Here is a 19,740-nt window from a genome sequence, read left to right as displayed (position 1 = left end):
TTTGTACCCAGTTTGATGCATATTGTAGTGATTCAGCCTGACCTGTGAATGTTCAACGCAGAATTATATGCTTTTCAGCTTTTATTGAAACATCTTGGCCTACACAAAGACCCTATCCATAATAGCATTTTATTTGGGGTCACTGCAATGGTTTCTCTCAGTGGGTGGCATGGTGCATGACATTCTGAAAGAAATTATTTTAGTTGTGTTGAGAATTTTGTTTTTTAATAATACAATTATGTCCAATACATAAAGTAAAAACCAAAAAAATGCATCCCCTTTCCTTTCCAAACCCACGTATAGGCAGTATCTGCAGCGATTCAGACTGGGAATAGAAGACCACAACAGACAAGCACTTTCCTTAAGGACCCAGAGACAAAAAAAAGGACAAACATATGCCCTTGCTAAGACCAGCACAAATACAAATATATTCCATGATTTAAAAAAATATATAAAATGACAACACTTGTTGAAAATTCCCAGAGCCATTTAAGGAATACAATACATTTACACGTATATTTATGTTTTTTGACCCCAATATGTGGCTCTTCAAACTCCATGCACAGCTTGCGATGACCTGAAATGAACATGACATGGCTTTCTTTCCACTCTCCAAAAATGTCCAGGTGTAGTGCTTGTGTTGGTTTAAACACAGACTCCTTTAGATGGTGTCTCAGCCTTCAATTTCCTTGAGCACGCTTCAGCCAACCTCGCTTGATGTCAGTCAACAACATCATGCCAAACCTTTGTGCTTTTAACCTGTCTATAGGAGATAAGAGTCAGCAGAGTATCCTGGCTGGTCAGATCAAGAGAGGACAGCAATGGTATTAAAAGAAAGAACAATAGGACAGAACAGGTGCAATTCCATGCTGAACACTGGGACAAATGCTGCCTTTCTTTCCCCGATGAGATCCAGTCTGCATATGAGCCCTCAAGAGCTACTGGGAACACAAAGAAGCTGGGAAAGAAGATGCATCCCAGAGGCAGAATGTACTGATTTGTGCGCATTAGATACAATGCAAAATAAAAAGTAAGAATTTGTGGAGGCTGCATCTGTCTGTGGTATGTGTTGGAGGAAGGGGGGTTTCTAGAATAACAGCGCGCCCATGCTGCCCATTTCACTCTGCTCCTTGACGAAGATCTCAAAGTACTGGTAGATGATGGTGACGGCCAATAGGATTCCAGTACCCGAACCGATGGCACCCAGGAAGTCAGCCATGACAGACAGCCCACCTATGCATAGGCCACCGAAGGCTGCAGCCGTGGGGATGTACCTTCACACAGAACACAAGATATTAGAAGTGTGTAGCAAGGTATACACACACCAATAATTCTTGACACTTGGGCCAGAGTGCAACCAAAGGTGCATATGTTTTTACCTGTTGAGCTCATGCACCATGGAGGTCTCTCTGTGTCCCCTCATCACCATCTGCTGTTCCTTCAGCTGCTTAGCCACCTGTTGGACATACAGACCTGCGTTAGCAACTACCATACATACCTCACTGTACATAACCTACATATATCTGGTGCATCAAGTGACTCACATCTTTGGCAGAGGATCCTGAAACCTCGATCCATGTCTTGGAGAAAAAGGCACAGGAGCCAAGCATGAAGACGATGTAGATGGCAGCATGGATGGGGTCATCCAGAACAGAACCAAAGGACTCCGGGGGAGAGAGGAAGTAGCAGAGACCTCCAACCGGGTAGGCACGAGCTGGTCCTCCAGTGGAAGTATCCTATACACAAACAACCACACATACAAATAATCTATACGTCGTGGATTAATTGTAAGCATAGCTCAATCAAGGCTGTTTGAGTAAAACCTGCCAAAGGCTAGCTCTTACACAGGCCTGCTGAAATGAAATATTTAATTCTGTCAACCCTCCCAGTGTTCTTACATGGTAGTCCAAAATATGTGATCATAACCACATTATGGCTTCAAATAAACTCTTCGTTGTTTACGATCACCCATTACTAGGATGTCACAGAAGTATTCAGTACCGTTTAACTCATGAAGGTTTAAATGGGATGTGATAAAATAACCAAGTGTATGTGCATTTTAAATAGTACTGGTGTAATGAAAGTTGGTAAGGTAAGTCTACTGCTGTGCGATTGACTAAAGCAGCACTCTAAGGTTATTTTGATAGGTACTTACAGACCAGGTTCCCAACAGGTTAACCAGGAAGTTGCCGCTGAATCGCGTGGAGAGCATCTGAGAGATGACGTACAGGTTGGACACGAGGGCAGACTGGAGGATGATGGGAATGTTTGAGGTGTAGAAGAGCTTGATGGGATAGGTGTTGTACTGGCCACGGTAACGGGCAGATTTGATGGGCAGGTCCACCCTGAAGCCCTGGAAGGAGGCGAGAAGTGTTCAAGACCTTTCAAACAACTACTGAGATTTAATGGTATTCAAAGCTGATGTTCAATCATTCAGGTTTTTGGTCTGACCATTTGTTCACATTGTCAGATCCAATGGTCATATCATAGGTCAAAGCTGAAATTTATAAAGGGGGAAACTGCCACATCTGTTTGGGATATTACAACAAAGAAGTTACTTCAAACACTTTCTTTCCCTCACATCATTGCACTCGTGATAGAACACCAGAATATGTACAGCAACTTCCTTACCACGCTGCTGGACTCTCCTCCGTTTCATCAACAAAACAAAAGTACTGAGGCAAACAGTGGCGTAGTTTCCCCATTTACGGATTTCAGCTTTAAGCAATGAATTGAAAGCAATTTGTTAAACCAATCAAAAAACAGCCAAGACGATATAGGCTACAACTATAGAGGGGGGTTGTCTGTCCACTGACCTGGAAGTATATCACGACAGCAAAGACGAAGACAGTGGCGATGAGGTTCAAGAGGTTAGGCAGGTTCTGGCGGTAAAATGCCTCTCTCAGGGCACGCACCTTATCTGTGCGAGTGGCCAACAGGTGGAACAGGGCAATGATGGCACCTTCAAACTCCGTTCCTGAGACACAAGAGACAAGGTTACTTGTCCACAGTGGAGGGAGCAATCCTGACTGAAAAACAAGAGGAGTACATTGTCTATATAATTACAGGTGGCAGTAATGCCAGTATACATACCTCTGCCAGTGTTGACAGTGGTGGGGCTGAAAGCCTTCCAGACGATGGTCTCACAAATGTTAGTGGCGATGAACAGGGAGATACCAGAGCCCAGCCCATAGCCCTTCTGCAGCAGCTCATCCAGCAGCAGCACAATCAGACCTGCCACAAAAAGCTGGGGAAGAAAGAGGGACAACAGAGCTTCAAATACAGTCTGACCAGGCGGATGAAAGCTGAGCATCGCTGATTGAAAGATTAGAGAAATGGCAGCCAGGGGTTTAAGTAATGAAAGGTCTCTGTACTTAATGGGTCAAATGAATGAACTGTCCAGTTCACTCATGTCCATTATCACGTGGGTTTCAGCCATTACAGAGAGCAGTGTAGTGGTGATGGGGGGGGGGGGGGGTCTAACTAACCTGAATGATGATGAGCAGGCAGATCCCAGCACCCATCTCTGAGGGGTCTCCGTACATGCCCGTCATCACATACACGATGGACTGTCCAATGGTGATGATCATTCCAAACACTGCAGAGGACAAAGGGAGCTGGGTTGCATTCAATATCCTTGGGACAGCTATGAGTTGGTAGACGATGAAAAACTGAATATACCACAGCTTTATGACAGGCTATAGACCCTTATTCGATTACCCATCACATTCAAGCCCACAACTCAGAAAACAGGTGCCAGGTGGTTAAATAACCACCCCTTATCTCATGATTAATCTCATTCCTTGGTAAAAACTTTGTAGGGCGGACATACGTTTCTGTGCTCCATTGAAGAGTGCTCTGTCCTTGGGGGTGTCTCCAACCTCAATGATCTTTGCTCCAGCCAGCAGCTGCATGATGAGACCGGAGGTAACGATGGGTGAGATACCCAGCTCCATCAGAGTACCTGTAGAATGGTGGGATCACAGTACTGTTTTCAGTCAACTATTATTATGAGCCAACACTGTTGTAATGGGAAAGAGGATTATGCCAAGGCAAAGCTCTGAATACAGCAACAAATCAGCCAAAGAAAGTCAGCTCGTCAAGAGATTAGACCTGATACAATCACAGGGAATAACTAATTCTCCATGTTAGAGGTACGAACCAAACAGCAAAAATGTAATAGGGATGTGTTCAAACAAGATCAGCAGCCAAGATTGAGAGCCATTTATCAATATGACTGATAAGATACAGGCAAGCATTCAAACTAAGCAGAACCAGACTGTTGGTTTCTCACCTCTGTTGGAGGCCAGGATTACTCTCATCCAGTAGAAGGGATCTGCGGAGTCTGAGGACATGATGCCGAAGAGCGGAATCTTGAGAACATAAGACAAAGAATGAACCAATACAATGAACCCACAAGAGCTACAACTGCACCCATTGAGTCATTACCTGTGGCCTTAACTATATGTTCAGCTGGTGAGAGATTATGTCCATTTATTCCTCCTGGTATTCATTTTTATTTTCTCTCTGCATTGTTGGGAAGGGCCCATAAGTAAACTGTTAGTCTATACCGGTTGTTTACGAAACATGTGACAAATGAAATGTGATTTGGGCTGCAGGATTTCTCTGCAAGCGCCATACAATAGATAGAATTACACTGAGAAAGATTTTCAGGCCCGGCAGATACTAACCTGGCAGCACACCAGGAAGATGAAAAGAGTGATGGCAGTCCATAGTACTTTTTCTCTGAACTGAATCTGTAGAAAGAAAAGAGGGACATTTTAGAGAGACATCACCAGAGCTAAGATTGTTAAAAAAGCTAGTGAAGAGAAATTGCAGTATACTATACCTTTCTCTCTGGTTTCTGAATCTCAGGTAAGACCGCACAAAACGGCTTTATGACTTCCAAAAATTTGACTGGAAAAAACAAGAGGACATTGGACAAAAACGACATTATACATCAGTGATTTAACATACACAGTAAAATAAAGTATTAACCAGAGAATTACATTACGCAGAACAGTGAGGTAGGTCTACATACAGTTGAAGTCAGAAGTTTACATACACTTAGGTTGGAGTCATTAAAACTCATTTTCAACCACTCCACAAATTTCTTGTGAACAAACTATAGTTTTGGCAAGTCGGTTAGGACATCTACTTTGTGCATGACAAGTATTTTTCCCAACAATTGTTTACATAGATTATTTCACTGTATCACAATTCCAGTGGGTCAGAAGTTTAAGTTGACTGCCTTTAACAGCTTGGAAAAGTCCAGAAAATGTCATGGCTTTAGAAGCTTCTGATAGGCTTATTGACATAATTTGAGTCCATTGGAGGTGTACCTGTGGATGTATACTGCTCAAAAAAAATAAAGGGAACACTTAAACAACACATCCTAGATCTGAATGAAAGAAATAATATTATTAAATACTTTTTTCTTTACATAGTTGAATGTGCTGACAACAAAAATCACACAAAAATAATCAATGGAAATCCAATTTATCAACCCATGGAGGTCTGGATTTGGAATCACACTCAAAATTAAAGTGGAAAACCACACTACAGGCTGATCCAACTTTGATCCTTAAAACAAGTCAAAATGAAGCTCAGTAGGGTGTGTGGCCTCCACGTGCCTGTATGACCTCCCTACAACGCCTGGGCATGCTCCTGATGAGGTGGCGGATGGTCTCCTGAGGGATCTCCTCCCAGACCTGGACTAAAGCATCCGCCAACTCCTGGACAGTCTGTGGTGCAATGTGGCGTTGGTGGATGGAGCGAGACATGATGTCCCAGATGTGCTCAATTAGATTCAGGTCTGGGGAACGGGCGGGCCAGTCCATAGCATCAATGCCTTTCTCTTGCAGTAACTGCTGACACACTCCAGCCACATGCGGTCTAGCATTGTCTTGCATTAGGAAGAACCCAGGGCCAACCGCACCAGCATATGGTCTCACAAGGGGTCTGAGGATTTTCATCTCGGTACCTAATGGCAGTCAGGCTACCTCTGGCGAGCACATGGAGGGCTGTGCGGCCCCCCAAAGAAATGCCACCCCACACCATGACTGACCCACCGCTAAACCGGTCATGCTGGAGGATGTTGCAGGCAGCAGAACGTTCTCCACGGCGTCTCCAGACTCTGTCACGTCTGTCACATGTGTGAACCTGCTTTCATCTGTGAAGAGCACAGGGCGCCAGTGGCGAATTTGCCAATCTTGGTGTTCTCTGGCAAATGCCAAACGTCCTGCACGGTGTTGGGCTGTAAGCACAACCCCCACCTGTGGACGTCGGGCCCTCATACCACCCTCATGGAGTCTGTTTCTGACCGTTTGAGCAGACACATGCACATTTGTGGCCTGCTGGAGGTCATTTTGCAGGGCTCTGGCAGTGCTCCTCCTGCTCCTCCTTGCACAAAGGCGGAGGTAGCGGTCCTGCTGCTGGGTTGTTGCCCTCCTACGGCCTCCTCCACGTCTCCTGATGCTACCAGGAGACAGGCCAGTACGCCTCCATGCTCTGGACACTACGCTGACAGACACAGCAAACCTTCTTGCCACAGCTCGCATTGATGTGCCATCCTGGATGAGCTGCACAACCTGAGCCACTTGTGTGGGTTGTAGACTCCGTCTCATGCTACCACTAGAGTGAAAGCACAGCCAGCATTCAAAAGTGACCAAAACATCAGCCAGGAAGCATAGGAACTGAGAAGTGGTCTGTGGTCCCCACCTGCAGAACCACTCCTTTATTGGGGGTGTCTTGCTAATTGCCTATAATTTCCACCTGTTGTCTATTCCATTTACACAACAGCATGTGAAATGTATTGTCAATCAGTGTTGCTTCCTAAGTGGACAGTTTGATTTCACAGAAGTGTGATTGACTTGGAGTTACATTATGTTGTTTAAGTGTTCCCTTAATTTTTTTGAGCAGTGTATTTCAAGGCCTACCTTCAAACTCCGTGCCTCTTAGCTTGACATCATGGGAAAATCAAAAGAAACCAGCCAAGACCTCAGAAAAAAAGTATAGACCTCCACAAGTCTGGTTCATCCTTGGAAGCAATTTCCAAACGCCTGCAGGTACTACGTTCATCTGTACAAACAATAGTACGCAAGTATAAACACCATGGGACCACGCAGCCTTCATACCACTCAGGAAGGAGACGCGTTCTGTCTCCTAGAGATGAACGTAATTTGGTGCGAAAAGCGCAAAGCAATCCCAGAACAGCAGCAAAGGACCTTGTGAAGATTCTGGAGGAAACGGGTACAAAAGTATCTATAGCCACAGTAAAACGAGTCCTATAATCGACATAACCTGAAAGGCCGCTCAGCAAGGAAGAAGCCACTGCTCCAAAACCGCCATAAAAAAGCCAAACTACGGTTTGCAACTGCACATGGGGACACAGATCTTACTTTTTGGAGAAATGTCCTCTGGTCTGATGAAACAAAAATAGAACTGTTTGGCCATAATGACCATTGTTATGTTTGGAGGAAAAAGGGGGAGTCTTGCAAACCGAAGAACACCATCCCAACCGTGAAGCACGGGGTGCCAGCATCATGTTGTTGGGGTGCTTTGCTGCAGGAGGGACTGGTGCACTTCACAAAATAGATGGCATCACGTGGAAGGAAAATTACGTGGATATAGTGAAGCAATATCTCAAGACATCAGTCAGCAAGTTAAAGCTTGGTCGCAAATGGGTCTTCCAAATGGACAATGACCCCAAGCATATTTCCAAAGTTATGGAAAAATGGCTTAAGGACAACAATGTCAAGGTATTGGAGTGACCATCACAAAGCCCTGACCTCAATCCTATAGACAATTTGTGGGCAGAACTGAAAACGCGTGTGCGAGCAAGGAGGCCTACAAACCTGACTCAGTTACACCAGCTCTGTCAGGAGGAATGGGCCAAAATTCACCCAACTTAATGTGGGAAGCTTGTGGAAGGCTACCCGAAATGTTTGACCCAAGTTAAACAATTTAAATGCAATGCTACCAAATACTAATTGAGTGTATGTGAACTTCTGACCCACTGGGAATGTGATGAAGAAATAAATACTGAAATAAACTATTAACTTTACTATTATTCTGACATTTCACATTCTTAAAATAAAACTGGTGATCCTAACTTACATAAGACAGGGAATTTTAACTAGGATTAAATGTCAGGAATTGTGAAAAACTAAGTTTAAATGTATTTGGCTAAGGTGTATGTAAACTTCCGACTTCAACTGTACATAGGTAGGAGGATACTTCTGAAGTAAGAAGAGAGTGGGATGTACTTTGTGGGGAGCTAAAACATCAGAGTCCCAATAGAGAGAATCTGCAGACAGCGGAGATGGCATCGAGATTCCAGCTCTTGGACATGCTGACCTAACCACCGCCTCTGATGACCATCTAGTTATGATCTTCCAGATCACCTCCTGACCGAGTCTGCCCAAGCACTCAAAACGGACTTGACCTAGCTACTGTTCTAGACTATTTCTTTTTTAACTACTTCTTGTTGTTTATTTTGGTAAACAAGCACTTTGAGATTCTGTCTGTAATGAAAAGCGCTATAAAATGTATTACTACATGATTATACAGTTGATACTCAAACTATGTCAGGATGAAACGTCATCACTCCCACGCATGCAAAAAGTTGGTTCCACTCACTAACAAGGTCAAGAAGTTAGTATAGCTAGCTAGTTATATTGTATGTGGGGACAAACTTAGTGGTCTTATAGATAATTATTAGTATATTAAAAAAGAGGCAATAGAAATACAGTTAACTACTGCTACTGTAGATAACTAGGCTCAAAGAAATTGACATTCATTGGCAATGGCGTAATCAATGTTATCGAGCTAGAAGCAAACCACAGTCATGATAAGTTACTGTCACATTCATTGCAAAGACTGTGCTACATTTCCTATAAGGATGACATCAGCAAGAATGCAGAGGGTAGATAATGTTGTAAGTGCACACAGCAATCTAAATATCTAAATGCCCCGAACAAGAAGAGCCAACAGCAACATGGGCCCTCGAGTCTGGCTAACTAACCTTACCGAATCCTGCCTTGGCTTTACCGTTAACTGCCAATTCCGTTAATATGGTAACTCACATTAGCTACATCACATGTGATATTTTGCTAGCTTTATTTAACAGTTCATTGATAAGTAAATGGTGTTGTATGTAACCCAGATTAGCAAATGTTAGCTAAGGACGCACAATAACTAGCTAACGTAACTAGTTAGCCAGCTAGAGTCACAACGTTAGCTACGGCTGATGTTAGCATTACAATATAGTAGCTTGCTAGCTACATGTCCATTCCTAGCCAAGTTAAATATTTCTAAGATAAATGTCATATGCAGTTCACAGGTACATGAACATACATAGAAGTAGGAAAAATCACTCACTGCCCATGGTGTCCTTGATCCGATTCCAGTTGTGTTAAATTGGTGCCACTTGAAGGATCAGCACAATTCGCGTGGCACCATCTAGCCTCTCCGCACTGAAAAGAAAGCTCTGTAAAGACACGTCACCAATTAAGCGCCTAGTACCATGTGTCGTGTTCATGTTTTAGTCGGTACGAGGAAATTCTGAAATGTCCGACTTGCTAGCTGCTTGTAGTTATGCACGAGCCGCGTTCAACTAGTTAGCAAGTCTGAATATTCTGCGTTTCTAGTTCCGACTAGCACACGAACGTGGCATTTGACATTAAAACTGCCTACATCTCAGACCTTTGAGGATCTTTCCTCCCACAAATTTCTGGAGCAACGTAGCTGAATGATCACCTTAGCTACTGTAGTTCACATTGGGGGATATGCTCTGAAAGTAGATGTTTGATTGAACAGAAATGATAGATACCAACTACGTTAGTTTTATTACTGACTGTTTATGTTTGAGAAATCTTGACACTTCACAGAAAAAAGCATGCCTTGATTCAGGTTTGATTATGATAAACAATATTGCTCTTGAAGGAAATGCAAAACTTCTCAAATTATGACACGAGACTGCTAAACCAGTAGTCTAATTTACCTTCAGTTAAAATGCATGATCATGATTTTTTAAATTTATTTGTCTTCAATGATTTCTGAATCGAGAAAATATTGGGCCCTGTGTGACCAAAATCCTATTTGTCTAGGGGTCTCTTGTGCCGCTGCCCGTTTTTTTAACGTTTTTTTTTTATCTCAATATAAAATACTTTCTGTGTAACTATTAAGTACATTACTGTGATTGTTTCAAACCATAAAAATTGAATAAAAAATAAACAAAAATATCTTCATAGCAAGTGCAATTTCTCAAGCAAGAATTTTGCTAGGACTGGTAGAGTTCGTTTTATATAAAGAAACAACAATAGCTTCTTAGCGAGTGGTCGAGATTTACAAGTGTTCCCTGAAGGAAGATGTGGGAGGGTCATGCTTTTACAATTTCAGTTAGGAGGAGGGTTTAGTCTTTTTTAAATTTAGTCCAGGGGAGGGTAATGTACTTTGTAATTGATTACATTTCATATTGCTAAGGGTTGACAATGAATTGGTTATTATAGTAGCCAGATGTGTGCCCTATGATGCCCCTCATCCCTGATGCTAAATTGTAATTATTTCGCCTCTATGGCCTATTTATTGCCTTACCTCCCCACTCTTACTACATTTGCACACATTGTACATATATTTTTTATATTGTGCTATTGACTGTACGTTTGTTTATGTGTAACTCTGTGTTGTTATTTTTGTCACACTACTTGCTTTATCTTGGCCATGTCGCAGTTGTAAATTATAACTTGTTCTAAACTGGCCTACCTGGTTAAATAAAGGTAAAATAAAAAATACAAATGCTCTGCTGGGTGCACACTTTCAAGTGCGTCTAGTGTGGTTTGAATAAAATTAGCCTTGGCTATACTATAGGCTATACGAAGAGCATGCTCGGGGCAGCACAGGGCAAAGTTATATTTCTGAGAAAATGTACTTCCTTCACGAGTTTGGTGTATATAAAACAAGACTACACTGCAATGGATAGGCGTTCCCAATCATAAACCCCGGCCTGTCCTGCTGATTCCATTTGTGCTGCCTAACCAACATAAACCTGTGCTATGCACAGTGGTACTTCAGAAAGCGAGTCAAAGACTTCTATTGAAAATAAATAGTTTTTGTCCAAAACATTCAATATCTGTGCGCGTGGACTAGGCCTACTGATGTCCTGTTCAGTTTGAGCGGAAGAGCGCGAAGATGAGGAGGGCGAGAGGTAAGCTTGATACTGCTATAATTGATTTGAATAAAAACAATATGTTTTGTTGCCCATAATGAAGCTATTTATCAGAGTTATTGACCTCACAATTAGCCATATTCGAATAATTTACATAACTTACATTACTATGAAGCGGCAGCCACGGAGATGGGCACCGTCTGGGTGCTGAAAGTATGCTAATTCGAGAACGCTAATTCATTTAAACAGTCTTCATTTTAATTTGACTTCAGACTACTAACAACAAGAGGGTTTTGTCTTGTATCCTGCTTTTTCCTATTCAAGAAATTATAGGTAAGCCTACCTGTTTGACAGACAAAACTATAGTCTTCTATCCATGGATTTTGCCAGCCAATTCTTTCAGTCACCATGAACTCCTTAATTATCTCAGTGTCAGTAAAGAGCTTGGTGTGTTAAATTAAAACCAGGGCTCGAATTTAGGGGGTATGTGAGGGTATTATGGCTTTTGTTAAAGAAAATGGTTGAAAGCATAGGTCTACCCCTTGTTGGCTTATGATTTTGAAAACAATTAAATGGACCTGATTATATAACGTGATACATCACGGCGCTTTAGTCTGCAATGTTTTAAGCTAGAAACAGGCTGTAAAATGCAGTGGTAAGACGTGACTCCAATGCATATAAAATATCTTTGGTTTGTCTCTTTGACATTTAGACGCTGTGCTACAACCTTCTATAGCCGAGGAGACCATTTTTTTTTACTTTGCTTGGGAAGAAATGTACAGTAGGATTCTGTCACTATCAATAGACGTTCAACATTTCAACAGGCTATTAAACAACATACTAACTCTAAATCAGTCAGGAGCAAGCCAGGTAGCCTAAGAAGTAACTAACATTAATTATTTAGACTATATTATTGTTATTTCAAGACTATAGCCTGCCATTTAAAAAACTCTAATGTGAAGCATTTGTGACACGCTAGAAGCTGGAGCGCTTAGCATTTCAACAACACATCAACAACAGCACTTCAACAACATGCCCACAAATTTTGAATTTAGGCTTTATGAAATCACATTTTAAAAGAGTATTACTCATAATGAAATAAGAATGAAATAAATAAAAAATGCCTTACTATGCTATACAGTCATTCTACAGTGCCTTTGAATTCACTTTTAGATGCATGAGTTTGGTCAGTATTTGGTTTGAAGATCATGCGTTGAGCTTTGCATGCATCGTTTTTTATTTATCCAAGCAGATGCTCTTTTATTCCCATGCCCTAATCACAGTCAACACAAATCTATTTTGTACAACAACATCATGGAATAAAATAGAATACATTTGAAAATGATCGAAATCAAACCGTCTCGGGTGCTGCAGCATGCGCTCATTCGTTGTCATGCTCTGTTGGGGTAATAAAACATATTCTGCTTGTCTCCAGTGATGTAAAATGACGTAGGATGAATAAAATGCGTTTTTAAAAAACTTTTTTTTCCTCACACCGCAAATAATTTGATAGATTCATGCAGTGCTTTTATTATAATGGATATCTTTTCAACCCTACCCTTGCCCACGGTGGTCTGCAAATCCACAACCTTTTGGCTACTTTGTCATGTAATACTTACAAAACGAAGAAACGTTTCTAAAACTGCATATCTAAGGCTCTGGTCTGTTCAATGAGTGACGATAAACGGTAGGCATGTTCTCTGCTATCCACTTTATGTTTTAATTTATATTTTGGGGAGGGTCACTTGCTTTTTTTTCTCCAAACGTTCAGGGAGGGTCAGGTAAAAATATATTTTACTGAATGGAGGGCCATCCATTTTCATTTCAGAGAGGTCCGGTTTTCTCCGGGTATCACTCATTATAAATAACGCACAGTCCCTTAGCAAGAGTACTTTCTCAAGCAAAAAATTGCTTGGATTGGTGGAGTTTGCTCATTGTAGACCATTCCAGTGGTCCTTAAGCGAACTCTCCCCACCCGGGGCACCGGGCCTTGCAAAACGAACTCCAACATGGGGTGGTGGGGAGGGGAAAACTGAAAACTAGCTCTTATTGGCAGAGAGGTTTAGAACTCTTTCTTATTGGTCATTAACTCATTTATAAAATATATATAAAACACATGAAATCACGTTTTTGACTGCACTGGGCATTTAATTAACTGCACTTCTCAGCAAAAAAGAATAACAAAATACCACAGAAAACAGATTCAAAGTCAAAGCTGTTGTAGTTACAACATTTGACTGCCACCAGAGGTCAGCCTTATACAATTTAAAAAAATCACTGTTCGAGGTTGTTTTTCCGCAGTCTTCATTGGGTTTCCGCTAGCTTCCATTGCCAAGTCAGATTCCACATCCACAAAGTAAAAAAAACAATATATTTTTTATTTTAATTTAAGGCCAGGGCTAGGCACAAGGTTAGTAGTGTGGTTAAGGTTAGGTTTAAAATACAATTTTAAGAAGATAAATTATAGAAATGGGTAGGGTTTAGCCATAATTATGACTTTGTGGCTATGGAAGCTAGTGATGACCTCGTCAGTGGGCAGAGTAGTGGAGTGTTTATTGTATTGTAAATGTATTGTTGAGAAAAGTGCCCTGTAAGCATACCACTGAGCAAAGAAATATCTATGCATATGTAGTTTAATGGACAAAGATGAAAAGTAAAAAAAATAAAAAAAGCAAAAAAATATATATATATTCTCCATGGGCAATTTTTTCCCTGTCTGAACCCTAGAAGTTTATGGTACTGTGTGAAAAAACACAAACACACATGGTAGAACTGTGTGGCACGCTTAACCACTGATCCATAATGGCACAATTACTCTCACACACCAACAACACAGGCAGGGCTTAACACATCGATCCCAGATTCTTTCTCTTCACAACTGGCTCCGTAATTATTGCTGCTCAATGGGTGTAACTTTTGTTGACAATTTCAATACCTTTTGGAAACAAAACACGTTTCATAAGGAGGATGGGATCTACCCAAATCATTTGGAATCCTGGATCCTTTCACAGCACTATAAGGCTGCATTGAGACAAAGACTTATCAATGACCAAAGCCCAGCTCAACTCATCCCTACCATTTTGACGCAGAGTTGTCATAATGCTTCAGCAATTGTACATTACACCAGGGGTGTCAGTAGACACCATATAAGAAACCTAATTTATGTCCCTTTAACTGCCCTGAAGGTCTCTACTGATCCTATGCAGTAATCATGTGCCTATGAACCAGATTTATACTGTTAGCACTAAGCCGGTGTGCCCTAGGAGGAAGTCCACTGTGAGCAGCTCACCCTGCATTAACATAAAGAACATGAGCACATCTACTGCTGATAAGCTTCCCAGTAAAGCAATGAAAGCAAGGAATCATCCCAGAAGAAAAGTGCTCAAAATAGCCCACGTTAATATATGTAACTTAAGAAATAAGGTTAATGAAATCAATAATTTGCTCGTAACAGATGACATTCATATTCTGACCATCTCTGAAACTCACTTAGATAATACCTTTGACAATACAGTGGTAGCAATACAAGGTTCTAACTTTTAGAGAATAGATACAAATGCCAATGGTGGAGGTGTTGGTGTTTATATTCAGAACCACATTCATGTAAAAATTAGAGAGGATCTCATGCCAAATACTGTTGAAGTAATATGGCTACAGGTTCATCTGCCTCACCTAAAGCCCATTCCGGTGTGAAGCTGCTATAGACCACCAAGTGCTAACAGTCAGTATCTGGATAACATGTATGAAATGCTTAATAATGCATGTGATATCAACAGAGAGGTGTATTTTCTGGGTGATTTAATTCTGACTTGCTTTCATCAAGCTGCCCACTCAAGAAAAAGCTTAAAACTAACCAGTGCCTGCAGCCTGGTTCAGATTATCAGTCAACCTACCAGGATAGTTACAAACAGCACAGGAATGAAATCATCAACATGCATCTTGGCCAGGTCGCAGTTGCAAATGAGAACTTGTTCTCAACTAGCCTACCTGGTTAAATAAAAGTGAAATAAATAAAATAAAAAATGTATTGATCACATCTTTACTAATGCTGCAGAAATTTGCTTGATAGCCGTATCCAGATCCATCGGATGTAGTGATCACAATATAGTAGCCATATCTAGGAAAACCAAAGCTCCAAAGGCTGAGCCTAATATAGTGTATAAGAGGTCATACAATAAGTTTTGTAGTGATTCCTATGTTATTGATGTTAAGAATATCTGTTGGTCCGTGGTGTGTCATGAGGAGCAAACAGATACTGCACCTGACACATTTATGAAATTGCTTACTCCAGTTGCTAATAAGCATGCACCTATTAAGAAAATGACTAAAAACTGTTAAATCCCTGTAGATTGATGAGGAATTGAAAAATGGTATAGTTGAGAGGGATGAGGCAAAAATAATGGCAAATAAGTCTGGCTGCACAACTGATTGGCAAACTTATTGCAAATTGATGAATAAAAAATAAGAAGAAACTACACTATGAAACCAAGATAAATTAAATAAAGAATGATAGTAAAAAGCTTTGGGACACCTTAAATTAAATTCAGGGGAAAAAGGCATACTCAGCTCCATCATTCATTGAATCAGATGGCTCATTCATCACAAAACCAACTGATATTGCCAACTACTTTAATGTTTTTTTTAATTGGCAAGATTAGCAAACTTAGGCATAACATGCCTGCAACAAATGCTGACACTAGACATCCAAGTATATCGGACTAAATTATGAAAGACAAGCATTGTAATCTTAAATTCCGCAAAGTTAGTGTGGAAGAGGTGAACAAAAATGTATTGTTGTCTATCAACAATGCTTGTCATTGTCTGACAACTTGGATGGAAAATTTGGACTTGGATGGAAAATTACTGAGGATAATAGTGGACAATATTGCCACTCCTATTTGCCACATCTTCAATTGAAGCATACTAGAAAGTATGTCCCCTCAGGCTTGGAGGGAAGCTAAAGTCATTATGCTACCTAAGAATAGTGAAGCCCCCTTTACTGTCTCAAATAGCCAATCAATCAGCCTGTTACCAACCCTTAGTAAACTTTTTGAAAAAATTGTGTTTGAGCAGATACAATGCTATTTTACAGTAAACAAATTGACAACGAACTTTCAGCATGCTTATAGATAAGGACATTCAACAAGCACAGCACTTACACAAATTACTGATGATTGGCTGAGAGAAAGTGATGATAAAAAGATTGTGGGGGCTGTTTTGTTAGTCTTCAGTGCAGCTTTTGACATGATTGATCATAGTCTGCTGCTGGCAAAACGTATGTGTTATGGCTTTACACCCCCTGCTATAATGTGGATAAAGGATTACCTGTCTAACAGAACACATAGGATGTTCTTTAATGGAAGGCTCTCCAACATAATCCAGGTAGAATCAGGAATTCCACAAGGCAGCTGTCTAGGCCCATTACTTTTTTTCAATCTTTACTAATGAATTGCCACTGGCTTTGAGGAAAGCCAGAGTGTCTATGTGTGCGGATGACTCAACACTATACATGTCAGCTACTACAGCGACTGAAATGACTGCAACACTTAAAGAGTTACAGTTAGTTTCAGAGTGGGTGGTAAGAAATAAGTTAGTCCTAAATATTTCTTAAACTAAAAGCATTGTATTTGGGACAAATCATTCACTAAACCCTAAACCTCAACTAAATCTTGTAATAAATAATGTGGAAATTGAGCAAGTTGAGGTGACTAAACTGCTTGTAGTTACCCTGGATTGTAAACTGTCATGGTCAAAACATATTGATACAACAACAGTAGCTAAGATGGGAGAAGTATGTCTACGATAAGGTGCTGCTCTACCTTCTTGACAGCACTGTCAACAAGGCAGGTCCTACAGGACCTAGTTTTGTCGCACCTTGACTACTGTTCAGTCGTGTGGTCAGGTGCCACAGAAAACGACTTAGCAAAATTGCAATTGGCTCAGAAAAGGGCAGCACGGCTGGCCCTTGGATGTACACAGAGAGCTAATATTAATAATTTGCATGTCAATCTCTCCTGGCTCAAAGTGAAGGAGAGATTGACTTCATCACTACTTGTATTTGTGAGAGGTATTGACATGTTGAATGCACCGAGCTATCTGCTAACTACTGGCGCACAGCTAGGAAACCCATGCATACCCCACAAGACATGCCACAAGAGGTCTCTTCACAGTCCCCAAGTCCGGAACAGACTATGGATGGCGCACAGTACTAAATAGAGCCATGACTACATGGAACTCTATTCCACATCAAGTAACTGATGCAAGCAGTAAAATTAGATTTAAAAAACAGATTAAAAAAAAAACACCTTATGGAACAGCGGGGACTGTGAAGCAACACAAACATAGTCGCATACACACACACACACACACACACACACACACACACACACACACACACACACACACACACACACACACACACACACACACACACACGATAGCACATGCACTATACACACACGTACACATGGATTTTGTACTGTATATATGTGGTGGTGGTGGAGTATGGGCCTAAGTGCACACAGTCTGAATGTATTGTAATGTTTTTAAAATGGTATAAATTGCCTTAATTTTGATGGACCCCAGGAAGAGTAGCTGCTGCCAAGGCAGCAGCTAATGGAGATCCATAATAAATACAAATACAAAAATTCTAACTGAGTGGCATAGCCTACACAGTAATTTTGCTGACTAGGATCCATTTGGAAGTATACATAATGGGAGAGCTCACTGGGCCACAAACTAACATCAACTTCAAACATATTTTATGACAGCAAAAACACACAGAGAGCAAGAGACCGAGAAACAGAAAGACTCTTGGTTACAGCCTGGGCTCGCTCATCTGCCCTTAGATAAAGACATATTTGTTCAGCTTGGTTACATAATGACACAGAATAGAGAGCTAAGACAGAGGTGAGGACAAACAAATACCAACTCCCCTAGTCACTCTATCATAGTCTCTCGTACCCTCTGACAGTAAATCTTGCACATCTATTATCTAGCCTATTCCTTCCTTGCTGTTTCTTTTTTCCATTTATCTGCATTTTGTGCCTGTTTTTGTACAAAGACTGATTTTCAGTGTACATGTTGTCAGTCAGATATTAAAAATGTATTCTGAACTGCTCAATTCTGTTTTATTAGATCTTAAAAAGTCCAAGTCCAATTCTTTGTCTATGAATATGATATGAGAATAATAATGTTTTGTATCATGGAAAGCAATGTGTGTTTGAATGGACATGCCATGTAAAGTGATCTTCAATTCCTGGATACAATTATGTTACCAGTGAAGACATAGAGATCATAAAGACGTGTATGAAAACTTGACTGTAGAAGTGCTGAAAAGGTGATGAAAGATCAATGATCAGAAGAAGCATCAGATTTCTGGAGTGCTAGGCAACTCCCCTCCCAATGGCTACATGTCCTTCGATCTGGTTGAGTGGTCATGAAAGAAATAAGCTGTGTCTCTCTTACCTTCAGTTAGGTAAACATACTTAGGTATCAGAGTACCTCTATTGCACAGAGTCCCTGAGGGGACAGCATATTCACTGAGTATACGTTCCTTGACAGACTCACCAGGTGAAAGCTATGATCCCTTATTGATGTCACTTGTTCAATCCACTTCAGTCAGTGTAGATGAAGGGGGGTAGACAGGTTAAAGGATTTTCAAGCCTTGAGACAATTGAGATATGGATTGTGTGTGTGCCATTCAGAGGGTGAATGGGCAAGACCAAAAATGTAAGCGCCTCTGAACAGTGTATGGCAGTAGGTACCAGGTGCACCGGTTCGAGTGTGTCAAGAACTGCAACACTGCTGGGTTTTTCACTCTCAACAGTTTCTTGTGTTTATCAACAACGGGTGGGTCTAATCCTGGATGCTTATTTGTTAAAACCGCATTCCAGCCGGTGTCTATTCCACAAGTTACCACCGGCTTAAAGCTATGATGTTGAAATGCTTATTTACTCTGTTCCATCTCACTGCACAATCCACTGTCTCATCAGCCCAGCCAGGCTATTTATAAACTTGATCTCCACTATAAAAAGCATCTAGACATTATCTCACATTTCTTTTAGACTAACATTTAGTTTCACCAGTGGAGATTTGTTTAAACCTTGCTGTCTGTCTCTCCAACATTTGCAACATTGTTTCAATATTTAAATTCAATCTCCAGCCGTCCCATAGTAATGAACGTGTCAGGAGTCAGGACGAGACAGACAGCTTTTCTTAGCTAGTCAAAATCATAAATCAGATGGCATCATTTTCATTGACATATACAAAGAATTGTCAATAGAAAACAGGTCAAACGAAACAAAATGCAGCTAGTTTGCAGTCTTTCCAGCTTCAGTTAAGTGATTGTGTTAGCTGTGTTGTTGGCTAGCTCCTCTGAACAACAGTGTCCTGACAAGAGAGCACATTTTCTATGCCAGGCGAAATCGCGCATCATTAGCTCATTGTTACGGATGTACCCAAATAAATGCCACTAGAAAACAGCTTAAACAAATGCAAATGCAGCTATTTTGCTGTTATTCTGGCTGCACTTTTTGACGTGACTGTAAGCTAGCCGTAGTTGGCTAGCTAGC

General features: G+C 41.0%; 1 protein-coding gene across 1 annotated transcript; it reads right to left on the bottom strand.

Moving 5' to 3' along the window:
- Window positions 1–203: 203 nt before the first annotated feature.
- On the bottom strand, window positions 204–9,503 carry LOC115207623 (protein transport protein Sec61 subunit alpha). Its single transcript, XM_029774901.1, has 12 exons — window positions 9,382–9,503; window positions 4,850–4,917; window positions 4,692–4,757; window positions 4,295–4,373; window positions 3,833–3,964; window positions 3,489–3,598; window positions 3,094–3,247; window positions 2,817–2,977; window positions 2,156–2,353; window positions 1,545–1,736; window positions 1,380–1,456; window positions 204–1,274 (listed from the first exon to the last, which is right to left on the bottom strand). Exons 1-12 carry the CDS (start codon window positions 9,386–9,388, stop codon window positions 1,088–1,090), a joined length of 1,431 nt encoding a protein of 476 aa, XP_029630761.1. The 5' UTR covers window positions 9,389–9,503; the 3' UTR covers window positions 204–1,087.
- Between the last annotated feature and the right edge of the window lie 10,237 nt (window positions 9,504–19,740).

Source organism: Salmo trutta, chromosome 14 (assembly GCF_901001165.1).
Source record: "Salmo trutta chromosome 14, fSalTru1.1, whole genome shotgun sequence".
NCBI lineage: Eukaryota > Metazoa > Chordata > Actinopteri > Salmoniformes > Salmonidae > Salmo > Salmo trutta.
This window is presented reverse-complemented; position numbering and strand designations above follow the sequence as displayed.